Raw genomic sequence first — 18,518 nt, 5'->3', positions numbered from 1 at the left:
TCTGGTGCCAAAGCAATGGGAAAAATGCACAGACAAGTATCCCTCATGAATTTGGACATAAAAATCATCAATGAAATATTAACAAATTGAATCCAGCAGCAAAAAGTAATAGAATATATTAGAATGATAAATAGTGTCCGAGTGGTGTCTGTCTCGAGACTGGGTAGTTCGCTGTTCAGACGTTAAGCAGGGAGACCCCCGGGGCAGTCGTATCAAGTGATGTGGAAAAGCGTTTGAGAAAATCAGCAGCTAATTATCAGTAAAACTGAGCAAAAGAGAGCTTGGACACTGATGAAGGGGAACTGTGAAAGCCCGCAGCTCACATGAGACCTGATGGTGAGGGACGGACCGCTTCCCCCAGGACTGGGGCCGAGGCAGAGCCGCCCCCGGACCCTCCCACTCAGCGCTGCTGTGGGCATCCGAGCCAGTGCAGGGAGACAGGGAGGGGGCTAGAGAGGAGGAAGCAGGACGGGCTCAGGGCACAGACAACACGGCTGTCTGCACAGAAACCCGAGCACCTACCAGCAAACTTCCAGGTACATACGGGGTTTAATGAGGTCACAGGTTACATGCAACACCCAGAAAGTAGTCCTAGTTCTATACCAGTAACGTATGACCAGAAACAGAAATTTAAAAGACGGTGCATTTACAAAGGCTCCAAAAAACCTTAGGTATGAATCTATGTCTATACAATGCTGATGCAGGCAATCAGAGACAACGTGATAAATGGCAGAACATACCATGTCCGTGGATCGGAAGGCTCAACTTAATAAAGATGTCAGTTTTCCTAAAATCAATCTATAGACTTAGCGCAATTCCAATTAAGTTTTAGCAGGATATTTTTGTATAGACAAGTTCATTCTAAATTTTATATAGAAGTCAAAAGAACTAGATCAACTGAAACAATTGTGAAAAAGAATAAAGGACGAGTCTGTTTGATCATAAGATTTGCTATCACTTTACAGTCATTAAGATATTGTGACATTTGTGAGGCAATAGACACATAGATTAATGCCACAGGTAGTCTAGAAATAAATCTACACAAATATGAATCAGCGGATCTTTAGCAAAAATATAAAAACAGTTCGGAAGGGAAAAGGCAGACTTTCTAGCAAATGGTATCAGAACAATTGGACACCTATGTGCAGAAAAAAGATCCTTGATCTACTCTTACATCTTATAGAAAAATTTACTCAAAATGGACCATAGAACTAAACGTCAATTTTAAAACTGTGAAATTGGTGCACCCATTACGATGGAATATTATGCGGCCATAAAAAGGAACGAGGTACTGACAACCTGTCACAGCATCAGTGAACCTCGGAAACGTTGGGCTAAGTGAAAGACGCCAGACACTAAAGGTCCGTGTTATACGAAACGTCTAGAATTGGCAAATCTCTAGAGACCAAAAGCAGATTGTGGTGGCCTGTGGCTGGGGCTTGTGGGTAAAATGGAGAGTGGCTACTGGAGGCTACAGGGTTTCTTTTGGGGACGACGAGAATGTTCTGCATTCACTGGTGCTGGTTGCACAGCTCTGTGAGCATACTAAAGATTATCGGATCGTACACTTGGGGTGGATGAATGCCATGCTCTGTGAGTTCCATCTCCATGAAGCCCACAGGTCCAGCACCTCCTCCACACGCACACACCGAAACGTGCAGACGTGCAGCACCCACGTTCTTCCTCTCCCCCCAGGCACCCACTGTTTCCGCTGTTGGCCTTGCTGTTCGAAAAATGTGAGCAGTCCACGCAGGGCTCGGAAGGCACGACTTCTGCCAGTTTCGACGTGGACATTGAAAACTTTGTAAGGAAGCAAGAGAAGGAAGGAAAACCCTTCTTTTGTGAAGACCCAGAAACTGACAATTTGGTGAGTAAAATAAGTATTTTATTTCTTCCAAATTTAAAATCTGGTCAATAAATTTTAAACTTCGAGTTAGAACTTTAGACTATTTGTAGTTCTGCTAAAGGGGAGCATACTGCACTTCATCCAATAACGTGTGTGTGTGTGTGCGTGTGTGTGTGTGGCTTGACTGTCTCCAGCCTTCTCCCGCCGCCCTTTCCCCTGGTGGTTAAGCTGGTTTCGGCCTGCATCCCAGATGGCCCAGAGGACCCAGCTCTCCCCTGAGCACCTGGGCAGGTTCACTGGGGTTGGCGCGCTCACCTGCCCCGTTCTCCGGCCGTGTGTCTGTGCCCCACATCAGCCCTTGGCTTTCCCTTGATCGTGGACATGTGGCTTCACTCTACAAGACAGCTCTGTCTTGAGGCTCACACTGGTTTGTGGTGGGTGACAAAATTCACGACAAACTGGGGAGGCCCGCCAGCACAGAGCAGGGGGAGGCTTACCGAAGGTCACTGAGGCCCCTCGCCGCCTCCCGTGGCCTGTCTGTCCGGAGCGGGACTGTCTCACATCCGGGCCCCTCCCAGGCCCAGTGCTCTGAAACTCGGGGCTCTCTGCTTTCTGAAGGAAGACAGAGAGTTCCTTGGAGGTAACGTCACTGCTGCATCCGCGGGGAGTGGTGCCAGTCAGTACTGGGGGGCGCTGCTGGCGCTGTCCGGGGCCCTCACTGGGCTCCCGTTAAAGCCTGCCAGCTCCCAGACCACAGCCTTCGTCAGGCCCTGGCCAGCAGAAAAGGGCCTTTGGAAATCTTTTTCCTAAATAAATTGTCTGGGTCTTAATTCTTGCTGCTGCTTTTTAAGTTTCTTGTTCCACATTTCACCCTTATAACCTAATAGATTTTGTGGGTGAGTTGTTTGACTTCGAGTCTGTGTCCTCATGTTGGAAACAGGGCTGGCAGTGCCTGCCCTTTTGGGCTTAGGGCCGGCCGCTCTCTCTGCCCCCGGATCTCTGTCACACAGCCCGCCATCGCCGAGTGGGGGGCAGCAGTGGCCCCCGTGGTCCCGGGCTGGCAGGGACCGAGGGTCTCCTGACTGGTGTGAGAGCACAGGGCCTGGAGGGCTTGACGCTTGGTATCCTCATTACCAACGGACCGACTGGTTCATTCCACAAGTATTGGACGTTACTATGCCAAGGTCACGGCCGGAGTAGCTGAGCTTTGGGGTGTGAATGCACAGGCAGGTGCTGCTCACGGTAATGGTTTTATTATCAGTGTTATAATTATCTCCTGCCGTGGGACACACTGCCCTCAAAACTTAGTTAATTAGTATAAAATCGTGAAACTTAGAAAAATCATAAAGAGAACACTTTTAGGATCTAGGGCTAGTCTGGGGCTAGGCCACCAGCACTTAGACTTGACACCAAAAGCACGATCCAGAAACTTTATCAGAATGCAGAACCACCTACGAGGGCGTCTGGGTCCCCCCGCATTCACAGATGGAGAAGTGGGAGCAACGGAGAGTTGGTAGTTTGCCCCAGGGGCTGGAGGCAGGGGTGAAGCTGGCTGCGGCCCGCCGCTGTGCTCGCTGAGGTCCGTACCGGAGAGTAAGGCGCCAGGTGGTGGTAATTATAACTTGATGTCATGCTGCCTTTTCTTGTCTGAAAGTCTCCATTTTCTCTGCTTCTAGATGGTAAAAGCAATCCAGGTTTTGCGTATTCACCTCCTTGAGCTGGAAAAGGTTAATGAACTCTGCAAAGATTTCTGCAGTCGATACATTGCTTGTCTAAAAACGAAAATGAACAGTGAAACTCTCCTGAGCGGGGAGCCTGGAAGCCCGTACTCCCCTGTCCAGTCCCAGGTATTTACGTTCGGGTCCCGCCCTGCTTCCTGCTTGCTGCCACCCCGCAAGGGTGGGCGGTGCCGGTCCGGTCCGGTCCGAGACCACTGGTCCTTTCAGCACTGCGGCTGTCACGGTGGCTCTCCTGTTCAGAGGGCCTCCAGCTCCCAGCCGGAGCCTGGACTGAGCGCGAAGCCCAGAGCCAGCCCCTCTGGCCCCGGGCAGTGAGTGCAGTGGGGCCCCCGACCTGCGTGCGGGTCCCTGAGTCCCGTGGTTCTGGAGCTCCATCCACTGCTTCTCCTCACAGTATGTTTTTAAACTGTGGGAATGTACACACATCACAAAATTGACCCTCCGAACCATGTTTAAGTGTGCAGTGCAGTGGTCCTAAGCACATGCACATTGGTGTGCAGACACCGCCACTGTCCACTTCCAGAACTTTCCATCTTCCCACACGGAAACTCCTCTGGGGACCTTCTGTAAGGGGAGTCATTTGTGCTTTCGTATTTGGCATATCTCACCGGGGAGTGACCTCAGGGCCCCTGCGCACTGGAGCCCTGCGGCAGGCTGCGGCGCGTGCATGTGGGCGGAGCCTGCGGCTCCCTGCTGGGCGACGGTGGTGACCGTCTCCCCGTGTGCTAACTTCCCGTCCGTGTGTCCTCTGCGGCAGAAGGTCTTCTCGCATCTCTTGCCCGGCTTCTAATTGGGTTATTTTTAAACTGTTGACTTTTTAGGGAAGCCTAGGTACTAGTCCTTTATTGGGTATATAGTTTGCGAATATTTTCTCCAAGTCTGTAGCTTATTTTTTCTATACTCTTTTATTTTTATTTTTATTTATTTATTTATTTTTAGAGAGGGAAGGGAGGGAGAGAGAGAGAGAGAGAGAGAGAGAGAGAGAGAGAGAGAGAGAGAGACATCAATGTGCGGTTGCTGGGGGTCATGGCCTGCAACCCAGGCATGTGCCCTGACTGGGAATCGAACCTGCGACACTTTGGTTTGCAGCCCGCGCTCAATCCACTGAGCTACGCCAGCCAGGGCTCTATTTTTTCTATACTCTTAACAGGGTCTTTTACAGAGCAAGTATTTCCTCCGGTCTTTATTTTATTTTATTTTATTTTATTTTACTTTATTTTTTAATAATAATTTTTTAAAAGGATTTTATTTATTTTCAAAGAGAGGAAAAGGGAGGGAGAGAGGGAGAGAAACACCAGTGTGAGGGAGAAACACTGATTGGCTGCCTCTCACGGGGAACCTGGCTCACACCCAGGCGTGTGCCCTGACCGGGAGTCTATCTGACCGGCGCCCTTCGCTTGGCGGGGCGATACGCAGCCCACTGAGCCGTGGCGGTCAGGGCTGTTCATTTATTTTTAATTTTCATTTCCCAGCCGCCCACCCTCTCCCTTTTAGCAACCATCAGCTTGTCCCCTATATCCGTTTGTCTGTTTCTGGTTTTGCTGTCGTTGTTGTTTATTCATTTGTCCTTTTAGGTTACTCGTGTGGTGGTTGTCATATTTTTACTCTCCATGGTACCCTCCAGGTCCATTCAGGTCTCCGATGGCAAGATTTCATTATTTTGTTGCTGAATAATATTCCATTGTATATGTACACCACACTTTTTTTATCCATTCATCTGTTGACGGACACTTTGGTTGCCTCCGTGTCTTGGCTGTTGTAAGTAATGCTGCAGTGAACACAGGGGTGACTCTGTCTTACTGAATCAGCATTGTCTGTTCGTGGGCTCAACGCCCGGAAGTGGAGTTGCTGAACCGTGTGGCAGTTCTGGTCCTGACTTTCTGAGTCTCCGCGGCGGCTGCTCCAGTCCGCATTCCCGCCAGCAGTGCTCGAGGGCCCTTTCTCCGCGTCCTCGCCAGCACTTGTTCGTTGACTCGGTGGTGACAGCCGTCTGACAGGTGCGAGGTGATACCTCGCTGTGGTTTTACTATGCGTTTCCCTGACGCTGAGTGATGTTGAGCATCGTCCCACGTGTCAGTCATCCATCTGTATGCCTGCTTTAGAAAAATGTCTCCTCGGGTCCTCTGCCTGCATTTTCATCGGGTCGGGTTGTGTGTGTGTGAGTTCCTTATATATGTTGGATATTAACCCCTTACCGGATGTGGCATTTGTGAATATCTTCTACTGTTTGGTAGGTTGTCTTTTTGTTTTGTTGGAGAAAACCACTAGGTTTTCTTCCTGTGCAAAATCGTTGTAGTTGGATGTGGTCCTATTTGTGTAGTTTTCCTTTCAGGAGAAACATCCACAAAGCTATAGCTAAGGTCAGTATCCAGGAGCCCACTGCCTACGTTTTCTTCCAGGAGTTTTATGGTTTCACGTCTTACATCTAAATCTTCCATCCATTTTGAGATTGTTTTTGTAAAGCGTCTAAGTAAGCGGTCCAATTGAAATTGTTTTGCATGTGTCTGTCCAGTTTTTCCAACAGTTATTAGAGAGACTGCCTTTACCCTACTTGATATGCTTGCCTCCTTTGTCGTAGATTTATTGACCATATAAGCGAGGATTTATTTCTGGACTTACTATTATTCAATATTTTTTAATATTGATAGTTCCTATTTATCATCTTTTTTTAATTAGTTGTGATTTTGGTGTCAAGTTTAGGAACTCTGTGCCTAGCCTTATGTCCCGGAGATTTTTCTCTTACTTTTTCCTAAAAGCTTTATATTTTACATTAAAACCCATGATTGGTTTTGAGTTAACTTTTGTATGCAGTGTGAGGGTTTGTCCAGTGGCTCCAGTGCCGTCTGTTGAAAAGGCTCCTCCCCCGTTGGACTGGACGTGCGCCTTGGTCGGAAGTCAGTTGGGCGTGTTTGTAGCGTTCCTCCTGTTGCACTGCCTGTGGGTCTGCGCCGTCTAGTCCTGACTACTGCGTGTTAGGGCTCAAAATTGGGTAGACGGAGTCCTCTCACCTTATTCTTTTTCAAAATATCCTTTCTCAAAATATTTTCGCTATTTCTAGTTCCTTTGCCTTTTCACATAAATTTTGGAATAATCTTGTCTATATCTACAAAAAAATGTTACTGAGATCTTGATAGGAATTGCATTAAATGTGTCCGTCATTCTGGGGAGAACTGACGTGTTGGCTGCTGTGTTAACCCTTCCAGCCCGCACACGCTGTGCCTCCCCACTGGTCCATTCTCCAAGAGTCTCCTTCACTAGTGTTTTACAGTGTTCCACATGTGTCCTGCACATGCGTTTTTAGGATTACACCGAAGTATTTTATTTTATTTTTATTTTTTATTTTTTTTAAGATTTTATTTTATTTTATTTTTTAGAGACGGAAGGGAGGGAGAAAGAGAGAGAGAAAAAACATCAATGTGTGGTTGCTGGGGGTCATGGCCTGCAACCCAGGCATGTGCCCTGACTGGGAATCAAACCTGCGACACTTTGGTTCACAGCCCGCGCTCAATCCACTGAGCTACGCCAGCCAGGGCTGTATTTTATCTTTTTGAGCAATTATAAATGGTATTATATTTTTAAAACTTCATTGTCTATGATATTTTATAGAAATACAGTTGGTTTTTTAATATTTATCTTGTATCCTGTGGCCTTGCTGAGTTCACTTATTAGTTCTAGGAGGTCCTTTATGTAGATTCCTCAGGATTTCCTACCTGTTTAGTCATATCATCTACAAATAGGACAGTTCTCTTTCTTCCTTTGCGATCTGTGTACCTTTAATTTTCTTTTCTTGCCTTATTGGCTAGAACATCCAGTACTATCTTGAATAGGATTGGTGAAAGCTGGCATCCTTTGCTTGTTCCCAATCTTATGAGGAAAATGTTCAGCCTTTCACTATTAATTTTAATTTTAATGGTAGTTTTTTTCCCCTAGATGCTCTTTATCAAGTTGTGACAGTTCCCCTCTATTCCTATTTTTCTGAGAGTTTTTATTACTTTGAATTTTGTCAAATGCATGGATTGATATGATTATGTGATTTTTTTTTCTTTTGCCTGATAATATGGTAGATTACATTGAGGTTTTGAGTATGGAACACGCCTTGGATTCCTGGAGTAAACTGTACTTGGTCGTAGCAGGTAGTTCTTTTTAAGTGGATTCCTGAATTCAGTTCGGTAACATTTTGTTGGGCATCTTTGTGTCTGTAGTGAGGGACCCTGGTCTGCAGCTGTCTCTCCTGGCACGGCCTTAGGCTCGGTTTGGGGTCAGGAAGTGCAGGCTCCAGGAAACAAGCTGGAGGGCGTTCCCTCCCGCTCTGACTTTGGGAGGGCCGAGAATTGGTACTCGTTGTTCTCTAAATGTCTGATAGAGTTCTCCAGTGACACCAGCTGGGCTGGAGATTTCTTTTGGGGGTTTTTAAACTATGAATGTAGTTTCCGTAATAGTTACAGGGCTATCCATATTCCCTGCTTCAGTCGGATTTTGTCTGCGATGTCAAATTTCCGTGCCCAGGTCGCGGTCCTCCTCCTCCTCCTCTCGGCGTCGGCCAGGTCTGCCGCGACCCCCCGCTTCCGACATTGGTCACTTGTCTCTCCCTTTTCTTCTGTCAGTGTGGCCAGAGGTTTGTCCGCCTGTCCATCTTATCAAAGAACCTACTCTTTTTTCACTGCTCTTTTTCTGTTTCCCATTTCATTGTTGTCTGCTTCGATCTTTATTGCTTCTTACCTTTTGCTTGCTTTGATTTTATTTTGTTCCTCTTTTTTTTAGGTTTTTGATGTGTGAGCTCGGGTCATTGATTTGATGGCTTAGCTTTATTCTGACCACGTTAATGTAGCCTACTTGGCGTGTGCCTGCCAAAGCTTTCAGAGTAACCCCTCTGGGGGGTAGCCTCTGTGCTGCTTGTCTGCTCGGATGTCCGGGTGCCTGCGTGTGCCGGACCGCAGGCTGGGTGCCAGGTGCGGGGATCCCTTCCCTCCCCAACCACGAAGCCAGCCGTCAGTCAGTGGGTAAATTAGCCTGTTTGGCTCTAACGTTGGATGAGTAGACTCTCCAACATGGTACCCACGCATGTTTACGTGGAGTGCGCTGCGGGCCAGGCCCAGGCCCAGTACTCCACACGCGTGCACACACAGAGATGTGTGCGTGCTAACATCAGCGGGGCACAGTGCTGTGCAAGCCTGGGGTGGCTCCCCGTCTCCACCCAGAACCTCCCAAACCTGTGGCGTACTCTCCTGAAAGTGCTCATCTTGTCGGGGAGGCGCTGTTTGTCGGAGGATCCAGGGCCCAAGCCGAATCGAGTGGAGAAGGCGTGGGGTGAGATGAGGCGATCTTGGTGTCCCTGGTCATGGCCCACAGGGCTGTAAGGTGTGGCTCGCCTGTGACGAGGCAGGTGGAAGGTGGTCTTTTGGGAGCCAGTCGAAACTAGCATCTTAGCACTGACCCTCACCTCTGATAGTCGGTCAGTCTCGTCGTCTCCCCTGGTGTCCAGGTGCCTGCAGCCTGCCTCCGAGACAGCCTGCCAGCTGACTGTGCTCTTTGCCTCAAGAGTCCCCTTTGGCAATGATGCCATTATGCCACTTGTTTGGAATTTTTCACCCTGGGTGTTCTGTTTCCTAATAGCCCTCCCTGTGTGTTTCTGACTTACAGCAGATTCAAAGCGCCATCACAGGCACTCTCAGCCCCCAAGGAATCGTGGTGCCTGCATCTGCGCTGCAGCAGGGGAACGTAACCATGGCAACGGTGGCAGGTATGGCAATGGATGGAGGGACACCTTTCCTTGAGCTGTGCAGAAAAACTCATTCAGAGTAGCATGGTGATATATATATAACTATAACTTTTAATTCATGCCAGTTCCCTAATAGGAGTCCCCAAATCTAGACCTCTTTGAGTGTTTGTTTCTTTTTAATTTTCAATGACAGTTACTTTACACATATTGTCTTTTCCTACCGAAAAATGTTAGGAAGAAAGGTTTTATATAGGAGTTGAAACTTCATAGCAAAAACTAATTGTAATTTTCCTATAATGGTTTTTAATTGTTGTCTTAGCAGCACCTGGGAGATAGTAAATCATGTCATTAACTGATGACAAGCAAGTACAGATGCATCTTAGTCTTGGTTTAACTTGTGTAATAAAAACTGTCACAGGAGGGGACAAATTCTTGAGTCCTCTGGTGCACGTAGAACGTTGCACATACAAGGCCATCATGAAAATAAAAGGAGGAGGAGAAATTTACACTAAAAAAATCCATGTCATAGCACAAAGGGAAGCTTCCACAGGAAATAAAGCACACTTGATCAGAAAGAGAACTACAGTAAAAATATTTGTCATCTGACACCTTTGGCCAAGTCCTTAGATATGTGCTAATTGTGGGGACGTATTGAGAAAACGTAGGTGAGCACAGGGCGTGGAGGCGCAGGCCCCTGAGCCAGCAGTGTCCCGGGTGCCGTCTGTGAGGACCGCAGGGGTGTCCGCCACGTGGCGCCACCTGGGCGCTGCTTGTGCTGTGAGTTCGTTTTGATAATTTACAGTGACAGGTCGGCTAGCAAACTGTGGGTCATTTGAAATGATGTGAAAAGCCCATCAGCCCTGGCCAGTGTGGCTCAGCTGGTTGGAGCATCATCGTGTAACCGAAACGCTGCAGGTTTGATTCCCAGTCAGAACACACAACGAGGTTTCAGGTTCCATCCCCAGTCCAGGCGTTTGCGATTCCTAGTCCAGGTGCATACGGGAGGCAACCTGTTGATGTTTCTCTCTCTCTTTCTCTGTCCCTTCCTCTCTCTAAAAACAGTGGAGAAAAGATGGATAAGGATAAAAAAAAGTTCATCAAACTGGTGACTTTATTCATTTCATAGTGTAGTGAGAAGATTGGCTTTAAGACACTGAGATCTAAATGTACTTTTTTTCTTCTTCATTTTTGAGGTGGCACAGTTTATCAGCCTGTTACAGTTGTCACTCCACAAGGCCAAGTAGTGACACAGGCGTTGTCACCGGGAACGATCAGGATCCAGAACTCCCAGGTGCGTGTGCCTTCCCTCCGGCAGGATGGGCGGGCGGGGGCGGGGTGCGGCTGCACAGGTACAGGCAGGCTGTGGCGGTTCCCTCAGACTCGCTGTTATGCAGCAGCCACCAGTCAACCTGAATGTACTGTTTTGTTTTTCACTCTTCACCCCGCTAACTGTAAAAAAGTCACCAAGTTCAGAAAAGTCTAAGGAAGCAGGAAAAAAGTCACCCATTACCTTCCCCTCGAGCAATCCGTCTTGTCCAGTCGTGCACTTGACTCTGAGCCAGGAGACCTGAGGCCATGGAGCTGCACTGCCCTCCACCCCCAGGTCACAGCAGATCCTCAGGCAGATTTTCGGACCGCGACCGGCTGGCCGGCACCCCCAGCGTGAGAGTGTTGGCCAGGCCGTGGCCTATGCACTCTGCAAAGCTTCCCCCAGCCTCCCTGGTGAGGCCCTGCTGAGGTGGCACAGAGTTCGGGGTGTCCGGGGCCACTTGCTCAATGCCCTGCCCCACACCCTGGGGAGACACCTGAGAGAGGGCTCCCTCTTGCCCTCTCCTCGCTGCCCCCTGGGGGCCCTGCTTCCAGAAGGCTGGTCCGCTGCTACCCACTCCCCCCACCCCATGGCCCACCAGCTCCCAGAGCACGAGGCAGCTCCGAGGGCAGCAGCGAGAGAGCTGAGAAGGGAATAACATGCCATGACCTTAGGATGGCCCTGTCCTCTCTGTGTCTTTGGTAGAATGTGGTTGGACTTGGTGGTCCCCCAGACCCCTCTGAGTTTTGGACTTGCACACACACACTTTTGCACTTAGCTGGGTTTAATTCAGAAGGACAGTGTCTCTGTTCCCCGTTCTCATCCAAGAGCATTGATTCCTCCTGAGTGTCGTCACCTTGCCTTTCGACTGCCCAGCTGTTTTCTACGTCTCCGAGGCCCCCCATGGGGGTGTGGGGGTGTGCTTCTCCCGGAGCTGGTCACTGTTTGATTTTCCCCTTTGCTCAGTGTCCCTGGTGCCGATGGCCAAACCCTCAGTATTCTCAGTGGTGCCCATGCACCAGCCTGCGTCCCACGTCAGGGCCGGTCTCGTCCCGGAGCTCTCGGCCCTCCGGGCTCCCGTGCGCAGGCTGCTCTCTGCCCAGGCCCTGCATGGGGGTGTCCTCGGACTTCCCTGTGACACCCCCCTGAGGACGGCCGTCTGTGGAAGCCCCCACTCGCTGCTTTCTGGGCCTGGGAAGTGCACAGTGTTGAGAACTGATTTTGGTCCCGTACTTGGTAGGCCACCTGTGTGCACGTGCAGCTCTAGGCGGGGCTCACTCCCGCCCCCGCAGGGCAGCGTCCGTCCGTGGTGACGGCTGCAACACCACCTGTAGGCGCACCTGGAGGGAGAGGCTGCGCCTGGGCAGTGCCGGGGCCCAGCAGGGCCTGTACCTCCGTCTTTTCTAGGTGTGCGTGAGACGCCTACCTAGGGGGTGTTGTGCACGTCCCCTCTTGTCAACATGGGGCTACGGAGAGCGTTCCCTGCTTCTCTTGGGTGAGGGAGGTGCGGTTCCCAGTGGCTGCCGAGGCCCCCGCAGAGGCCGGCTCCTCAGCCTTCGCCTTGGGAGCCCTTGGTATGCACGGCGCGTGCTGCCGTTCCGTCCTTGCTGTCCCACTGGCATGACCTCCTCAAGCCGGGGGTCCTTTCAGCTCCCTGTCCGTCCTCGGTGGTTGCTTGAAATCTCTTGGAGGCCAGGGACTCGGGTGTTATCATGTCCGTTCCTAGAGGAAGCGAGACGGTGAACGAGACGTGGGACTCACCTGTCTGCAGGTGACGACTCGGGCCTGCTCAGCATCCGTCCCGCCCGCCTTGCCCGACGGGGCCTTGGCCCGGCCGGGACACTGCGGGGAGGGTGGTTACGAGGCGGAGGGAGCCAGAGCCTGGGGGCGGTGTGTGTGCCTCTGCTGTCAGCAGGTCGTTTCTCGCCCAGATCTGTGGTGGTTTCCTCTGCCGGGAGTCGTGAGCCTCTTGGACGTGTCGTAATTGTCTGTGCTTTCTAACACCAGCTTTCCATTGTTTAAAAGCTTCAGCTGCAGTTAAACCAAGACATGAGCATCTTGCATCAAGACGACGGCTCCTCCAAGAACAAGAGGGGGGTCCTGCCGAAGCACGCCACCAGCGTGATGCGGTCCTGGCTCTTCCAGCACATAGGGGTGAGCGCGCGGCGGCCTCTGCCCGGCTTGCTTTCTGGCTTTTCCAGGGAAAAGCGGCTTATGCACGCTAGTAGGCCTGGCCTCCACCGCCTGTATTTTGCTAACTGTCCGTGGGGGTTGAGTGTGGGACAGAGGGGAGGGGTACCAAAAAGTGGAGGACATCTCTTCAAGGAACTTAGGTGGAATGGGGGACCCCTGGGGAAGAGGGAGTCGGTCCAGCTCGTCTCGGTCTCTCGCGCGTGTGGGAGGAGCCGCATGTGAGGGGCGGGCGGGGCGGGGTGGGTCCAGCCGGAGCCGTGGGCAGAGAGAAGAGGCGTGTGGGCAGAACCTCCATGTAGCGCTGGAGCCCGTGTTGGGTTTTTGAGGCAGATGTGCGTGAAGGCCCCCAGACAGGGCTGGAGAGAGTGGGCGTGTGGACAGAGGGCCCGGCAGAGGCCTGTGGAACCTGGGAGGCGGCTGGGCCAGGAGGGGGCCCCGATCCCCCGCAGCTGTCTGGGCGCCCAGTTTCCTCCCGGGGCTGTGGCCGCGTCTTCCCTGCGAGGCTGTCTTGTCTCGGGAAGCACACCCTTGTCCGTGATGTGATGTACCGGGACGCTCACTCTTTACCAGGCTGAGCCCCTCGGTCCTCGCACCCCTGACCGCGGGCAGGCCTGCGGCCCAGAGTAGCTGTCAGGGGCGACTCCCAGGGTGGCGGCCAGGGTCAGGACCAGCCGGAGGGCCGCCAGGGGAGCGGGTGGGAGCAGGGGCGGGAAGGTGGGTGCTCCCCGCTGAGCTGCAGCCACGCTTGAGCAGGGCAGCGCCCGTGGGGGTGCGGAGGGACGCGGGAAAGGAGGTCTGATCGGAGGCAGCCGGCAGCCTCACGAACCAGCGCGAGGCCAGGCGCTTCCGCCCATGGTCACTGTCGCCGAGTGCAGTGGACGCCTGCTCCTTCAGCGGCGCCGGCCCCCGGGCTGTGCCTGAGAGCTGGGCTGGCACCAGACCTGGCGCTTCACCTGGCGGCTGTCACAGCCCACTGGTGTCTCCAGCGCTGGCCGCTTCCTCACCCCCACCTCCTCCGTCTCCGTCCTGGCGCCGGTGGTGTCGTCAGGCCCACGTCCCCCCCATGCCCACCCTCCGCCCTCACCCTGCCGCCCAGGCGCCTCTCTCCACTGGGTGGGGCCCCGACTGGGAGCCCCGAGGCCAGCACCCGGTCTCAGCCGTCTCCTCTCCCTCTGGGTTTGTCCCTTGTCCCTGTCTCACGCCCCACTGTCCTCCAGCTGGCATCAGGCTCCTTCCCTGCGGGGCAGGGGCCTGCTGGCTGTGCTGTCACCGAGCAGTCCTGGGAGGAGGGGGGACCCTCCCTTCCTGAGGCCCCGAGCTCCCCCCCGGCGCTGGGCCCCTATCTGGTGTCTGTTCTCTGTCGGGCCGTTCCCACCAGCAGGACGTGGCAGCGGGTGTCAGGAGAAGGGACAGTGTGACCTTGTCTAGGAATTTGTCCTACAAAGACAAGAAAATGAAAGATTTTATGGATAAAGTGGTACGATGATGTTCACTATCCTAATGGGACACAAGTTAGTACATGAATTAGAGCTCATCAACTCGATAGAATATTATACAGCTAGTTAGTGTGATAAGCAGGCACTAGGAGGCTTCAGGTAGGTGGTGGTAAGTGAAAAAGAAGATGTTTTTAGGTATATTGTGAGTCTGAAACCAATAAATATAGTGGTGATGCAATGTTAGAATGTGCACAAGTAAGTGGTGGGATTGGTTTTCCTGCTCAGTGTCCTTTAATGTTTTAATAATTTCTAAAACAACAACCCTGCTCATCGGTTCAGTTAAAATGCCACTTTTTTCTCCTAAGAAGCCATACGCTCGTCCCTAGAATCTAATTGAGTCACCACCAGTCAGGGTGAGGGAACAGACAGACCGCTGCCGAGGTCCTTCGGATGCTGTTCCGTTGTCCCCCTCAGGCACAGTGCCTTCAGCATCCTGGGTGCCCACTGGAAGTAAGAACTGACACCCCCTCCCGCTCCAGGGGTGCTGTTCACGCTCGGGGGCCCTGGTTGGCGCGAAACAGGTTTCTGTGCCCTCAGGTGTCAGGGCGCACGTCTCACTGGCTTCTGCACGTGGACAGTGCTCAGTGCTGGAGAGGCCGTTCATTGCCATAAATGGACATTATTTCCCTTTGTGGCTTCTGTGAATTTTGAGAGTTACTTCTGTTTTAATTCTCTCTTTTTTAAGTGAAATGTTTTAATAATACATAAAAGAAGGGGATCTAACAGATGCCCCCACCCCGTTTGGGTTCTTTGTCGACAGCACATGTGAACCTAGCTGAGATTGTTCCAGAAAAGCCTTAGAGCACATAAGTGCATCCCATAGCGGTCTCTCCTTGAGGTCCCTGTGCAGAGACCTGTCACCCGAAGTGACGGCATGGAGCAGCCTGCCTAGCCCCTTCCCGCTGCCTTGTGGAGCCAGCCGGGGCGTGGGGGGAGTCCGTACACTGTCCACGCCCCGGCTGCCTCCTCTGTGGAGTCAGGGCCGCCTGGCTCAGGGGCGACGGCGAGGGGCCGGTGAACTGCTGCAGGGCGTGCAGAGGGGACAGGGGTGTCCCGTGCCTGCTGCGCCCCCGGCTTCATGAGGCCAGACCCCACCTTGACCCACTTCAAATGGGTGCCATTTATGGTTCATGAATTACTCCTCGGTCAAGTTGATGCAAAAGCAGTGGACGTATCAGGGGCTTAGGACAGCACCTGGGGTGACAGCAGGACTCAGCGGTGTCAGCGCAGCCATCTCGGAGCCCCGGGCTGTAACCAGCCGCTGCCAGGGTGCTCCTGGGCGGCCGGGGAAACACTCCGCTCTGTTCGCATGCCCCTAAAAACCGTGAGACGGAAGTCGGGTTTTCGCTGAGAGCAGTATGGACTGATACTCGCCGGTTATTTACCAGTGGTGGTTTGCGTGCCGCTGCTTTACCTAGAAAATCCTGAGTCCCCCTTTAACAACCGAAGTTCACGGTAACCCCTCTTCGCTTCAGCACCCCTACCCGACGGAAGACGAGAAAAAGCAGATTGCCGCCCAGACAAACCTGACGCTGCTCCAAGTCAACAACTGGTAAGACCCGCCGCCCCGAACTGTGCCCGTCGGTGCCGTGGGGCACTTGGGAACGCTGGCTGGCGCTCGTGACCAGTAGCATGTGTCGGAAAGCTGAGCTCTTTTCACGAGCAGTACTCGGTTATCTGAGTGCTGGCACTGGTGGCAGACACTCAGAGTGAGCACACACCTTCACTTACATTTTTCATGATCAACGCCTCACTGTGAGCTTTTTGCTTACATCCTACTTACCCGACTAGAAGTGTGTTTCTCTGTTGTGTTACTGTCAACAAGTCCCCCCATTCATTCAGAGATGTGGTGTCTCCATGGCCAACCTCCCGGGCAGTAGACAGCCAGGACGAGGCGTCCTGACCTCTGGTGGCCCCTCTGCAGCTCTTCCGCCGTTCCACACCTGTGTCCCCTTGTCAGCCGTGGCTGGGGGAGGCAGCTCCTCCACCGTCCGCGTGGCGGTCCTGCCCCACAGCGGGACCTGGGGGTCTTAAGTGGGAGATGTTCAGCATGACAGTTACTTTCTTAATGAACCATCCTGCTCGGGTCCTGGGTCACACGTGGCTGGGGACACCCGCACCCTGACCACGTGTTCTCCTTCAGGGAGAGCTGTCCACGGTACTAGGGGTGCCAAGGTCTAGGGTGCTCTGAGACTTTGTCGACCCTTCGTCTAGGGTGTATTTACTTATTATTTGGACATAGGAAGTGATTTCAACTTATGAAGTTTCCATGCAGAAAAGAAAAGACAGCACAAATTCTAGCACTTGTACACATGGGTATATTCTTATTTTAACTGTAAAAACTTAAACCTGAAGGTCAGTTAAGTTCCAATATAATGATAAAATCTTCTAATTTTGGCAGTTAAACATACAGGAGGTATGCTTTTGCATTGCATTAAATATTTCTGTTATCTCACATTTGAGCCATTATTTTTGGAGGGGAGTAGCATAAATAACTATTCTATATGGATTAGTCCTTATTAAATATTTTTAATTAGAGTACTAACAGAAATCTAAAGGTTTGATGTTTGAGATATTGTTGCTTTGATGTTTGTAATGTCTTGCATGCACTTGGTGGTACTCACACAGTCTTGTGTTGAAACCTCCTGTTTTGATTTAGTCACGATAGTGAGCGGCTGACTCAGAGGAATAGCAGACACAGAATGCCTTCTTCGAGTGTCCCGATGCCTGGTCCCTGTGCAGTCCTCTCCTTACTTTCCCTTGTTGGTGGACTTCCTTGTGTTCCCCAACTGGCTGCTCTGCGGTGTTCAGAGAATGGTCTTATCTAGGAGGTGTAACACCCACTTTTAATTTTTAAGAACACTCACAGTGTAATGACATGACTTTTGTAAGTTTGAAAATTTTTAAAATCTTTTAATAGGTATAGCTACTTTTACTCTTTGTGACTTTTTCTTCGCTTCTTTTATATTCACAAAAATTGCATCATGGACTGAGATTGAACATACCCATGATTAGCCAAAGCAGCGGGTCCTGGGAAGGAGCAGCGGACTTCCCTCCAAGGCGCCGCTGGCGTCAGGGGATGGCAGAGCTGCCGTGAGGGTGTCTCTTCTGGGCCACGCTGGTGCTGCGGGGCTGGAGATGGGCGCCGGGCGAGCTCCGTGGCGTCAGTCTGTCATGTGCATTATTAGATGTGTCCAAATGCAGTTTGACACGTTCTTGAAGCTTAGGGTTTATTTTTTTTTTAATTTTCACCCCAGGACATGCTCATTGGTCTTAGAGAGAGAAACATTGATGTAAGAGAGACACATCAATCAGTTGCCTTCCATACATGCCCCGGCCAAGGGTAGAACCTACAACCTACTTATGTGCTCTGACTGGGAAACAGACCCACAACCTTTCAGTTTACAGGTTGGTGCTCCAACCAACTGAGCCACCTGGCCAGAGCAAATCTCAGGGTTTTAAAATTAGCCCTGGCTCTTCATCATCACCAAGCCCTTATTGTATGAAATGCTAAAGGGACTTATCTAAGAAAAGAAGATAAAAAAAAACATGTATAGTAAAAGGACAGCAAACTCACAATTATTAACAACCACACCTAAAGCAAAACCAAAAGAAACTAAGCAAACAACTAGAACAGGAACAGAACTACAAAAATGGAGATCACATGGAGGGTTAGCAACAGGGGAGTGGGAGGAGGAGAGAGGGGGAAAGGTACAGAGAATAAGTAGCATAGATGGTAGGTAGAAAATAGGGGGAGGGCAAGAATAGTATGGGAACTGTAGAAACGAAAGGACTTATGACACATGGACATGAACTAAAGGGGGGGATGTGGGTGGGAGAGGGTATACAGGGTGGAGGGGAGAGAAGGGGGGAAATGGGACAACTGTAATAGCATAATCAATAAAATATATTTAAAAAAATTAGCCCTGGCTTATGTGGCTAGGTGGATTGAGTGCCGGCCTGTGAACTGAGAGGTTGCCGGTTCGATTCCCACTCAGGGCACATGCCTGGGTTGTGGGCCAGGTCCCTAGCTGGGGGTGAGCAAGAGACAGCCGATCTGTGCATCTCTTGCACATTGATATTTCTCTCCCTCCATGTCCTTTGCTCTAAAAGTAAATAAATAAAATCTTTAAAATTAAAATTAAGCAACCTTAGGACTTCTTGGTCAAGATGGAGGTATAGGTAAACATGGCTTGTCACCTCGCACAACCACAGC

At 51.2% G+C, this 18,518-nt stretch overlaps 1 protein-coding gene across 2 annotated transcripts in view; it reads left to right on the top strand.

Annotated features, from left to right (window-relative positions):
• The window catches only part of PKNOX1 (PBX/knotted 1 homeobox 1), a 53,530-nt gene that overhangs the window by 25,173 nt on the left and 9,839 nt on the right, over positions 1-18,518 (top strand). For both annotated transcript variants that reach the window (XM_045852541.1, XM_045852542.1), the window contains exons 5-10: positions 1,696-1,867; positions 3,523-3,693; positions 9,226-9,325; positions 10,498-10,595; positions 12,639-12,767; positions 15,778-15,854. In XM_045852541.1, coding sequence (XP_045708497.1) covers positions 1,696-1,867; positions 3,523-3,693; positions 9,226-9,325; positions 10,498-10,595; positions 12,639-12,767; positions 15,778-15,854 — 747 coding nt within the window. The remainder of the gene's footprint in view (positions 1-1,695; positions 1,868-3,522; positions 3,694-9,225; positions 9,326-10,497; positions 10,596-12,638; positions 12,768-15,777; positions 15,855-18,518) is intronic.

This window comes from Phyllostomus hastatus, unplaced genomic scaffold (assembly GCF_019186645.2).
Source record: "Phyllostomus hastatus isolate PE091 unplaced genomic scaffold, TTU_PhHast_1.1 phas_contig_948, whole genome shotgun sequence".
NCBI lineage: Eukaryota > Metazoa > Chordata > Mammalia > Chiroptera > Phyllostomidae > Phyllostomus > Phyllostomus hastatus.
This window is presented reverse-complemented; position numbering and strand designations above follow the sequence as displayed.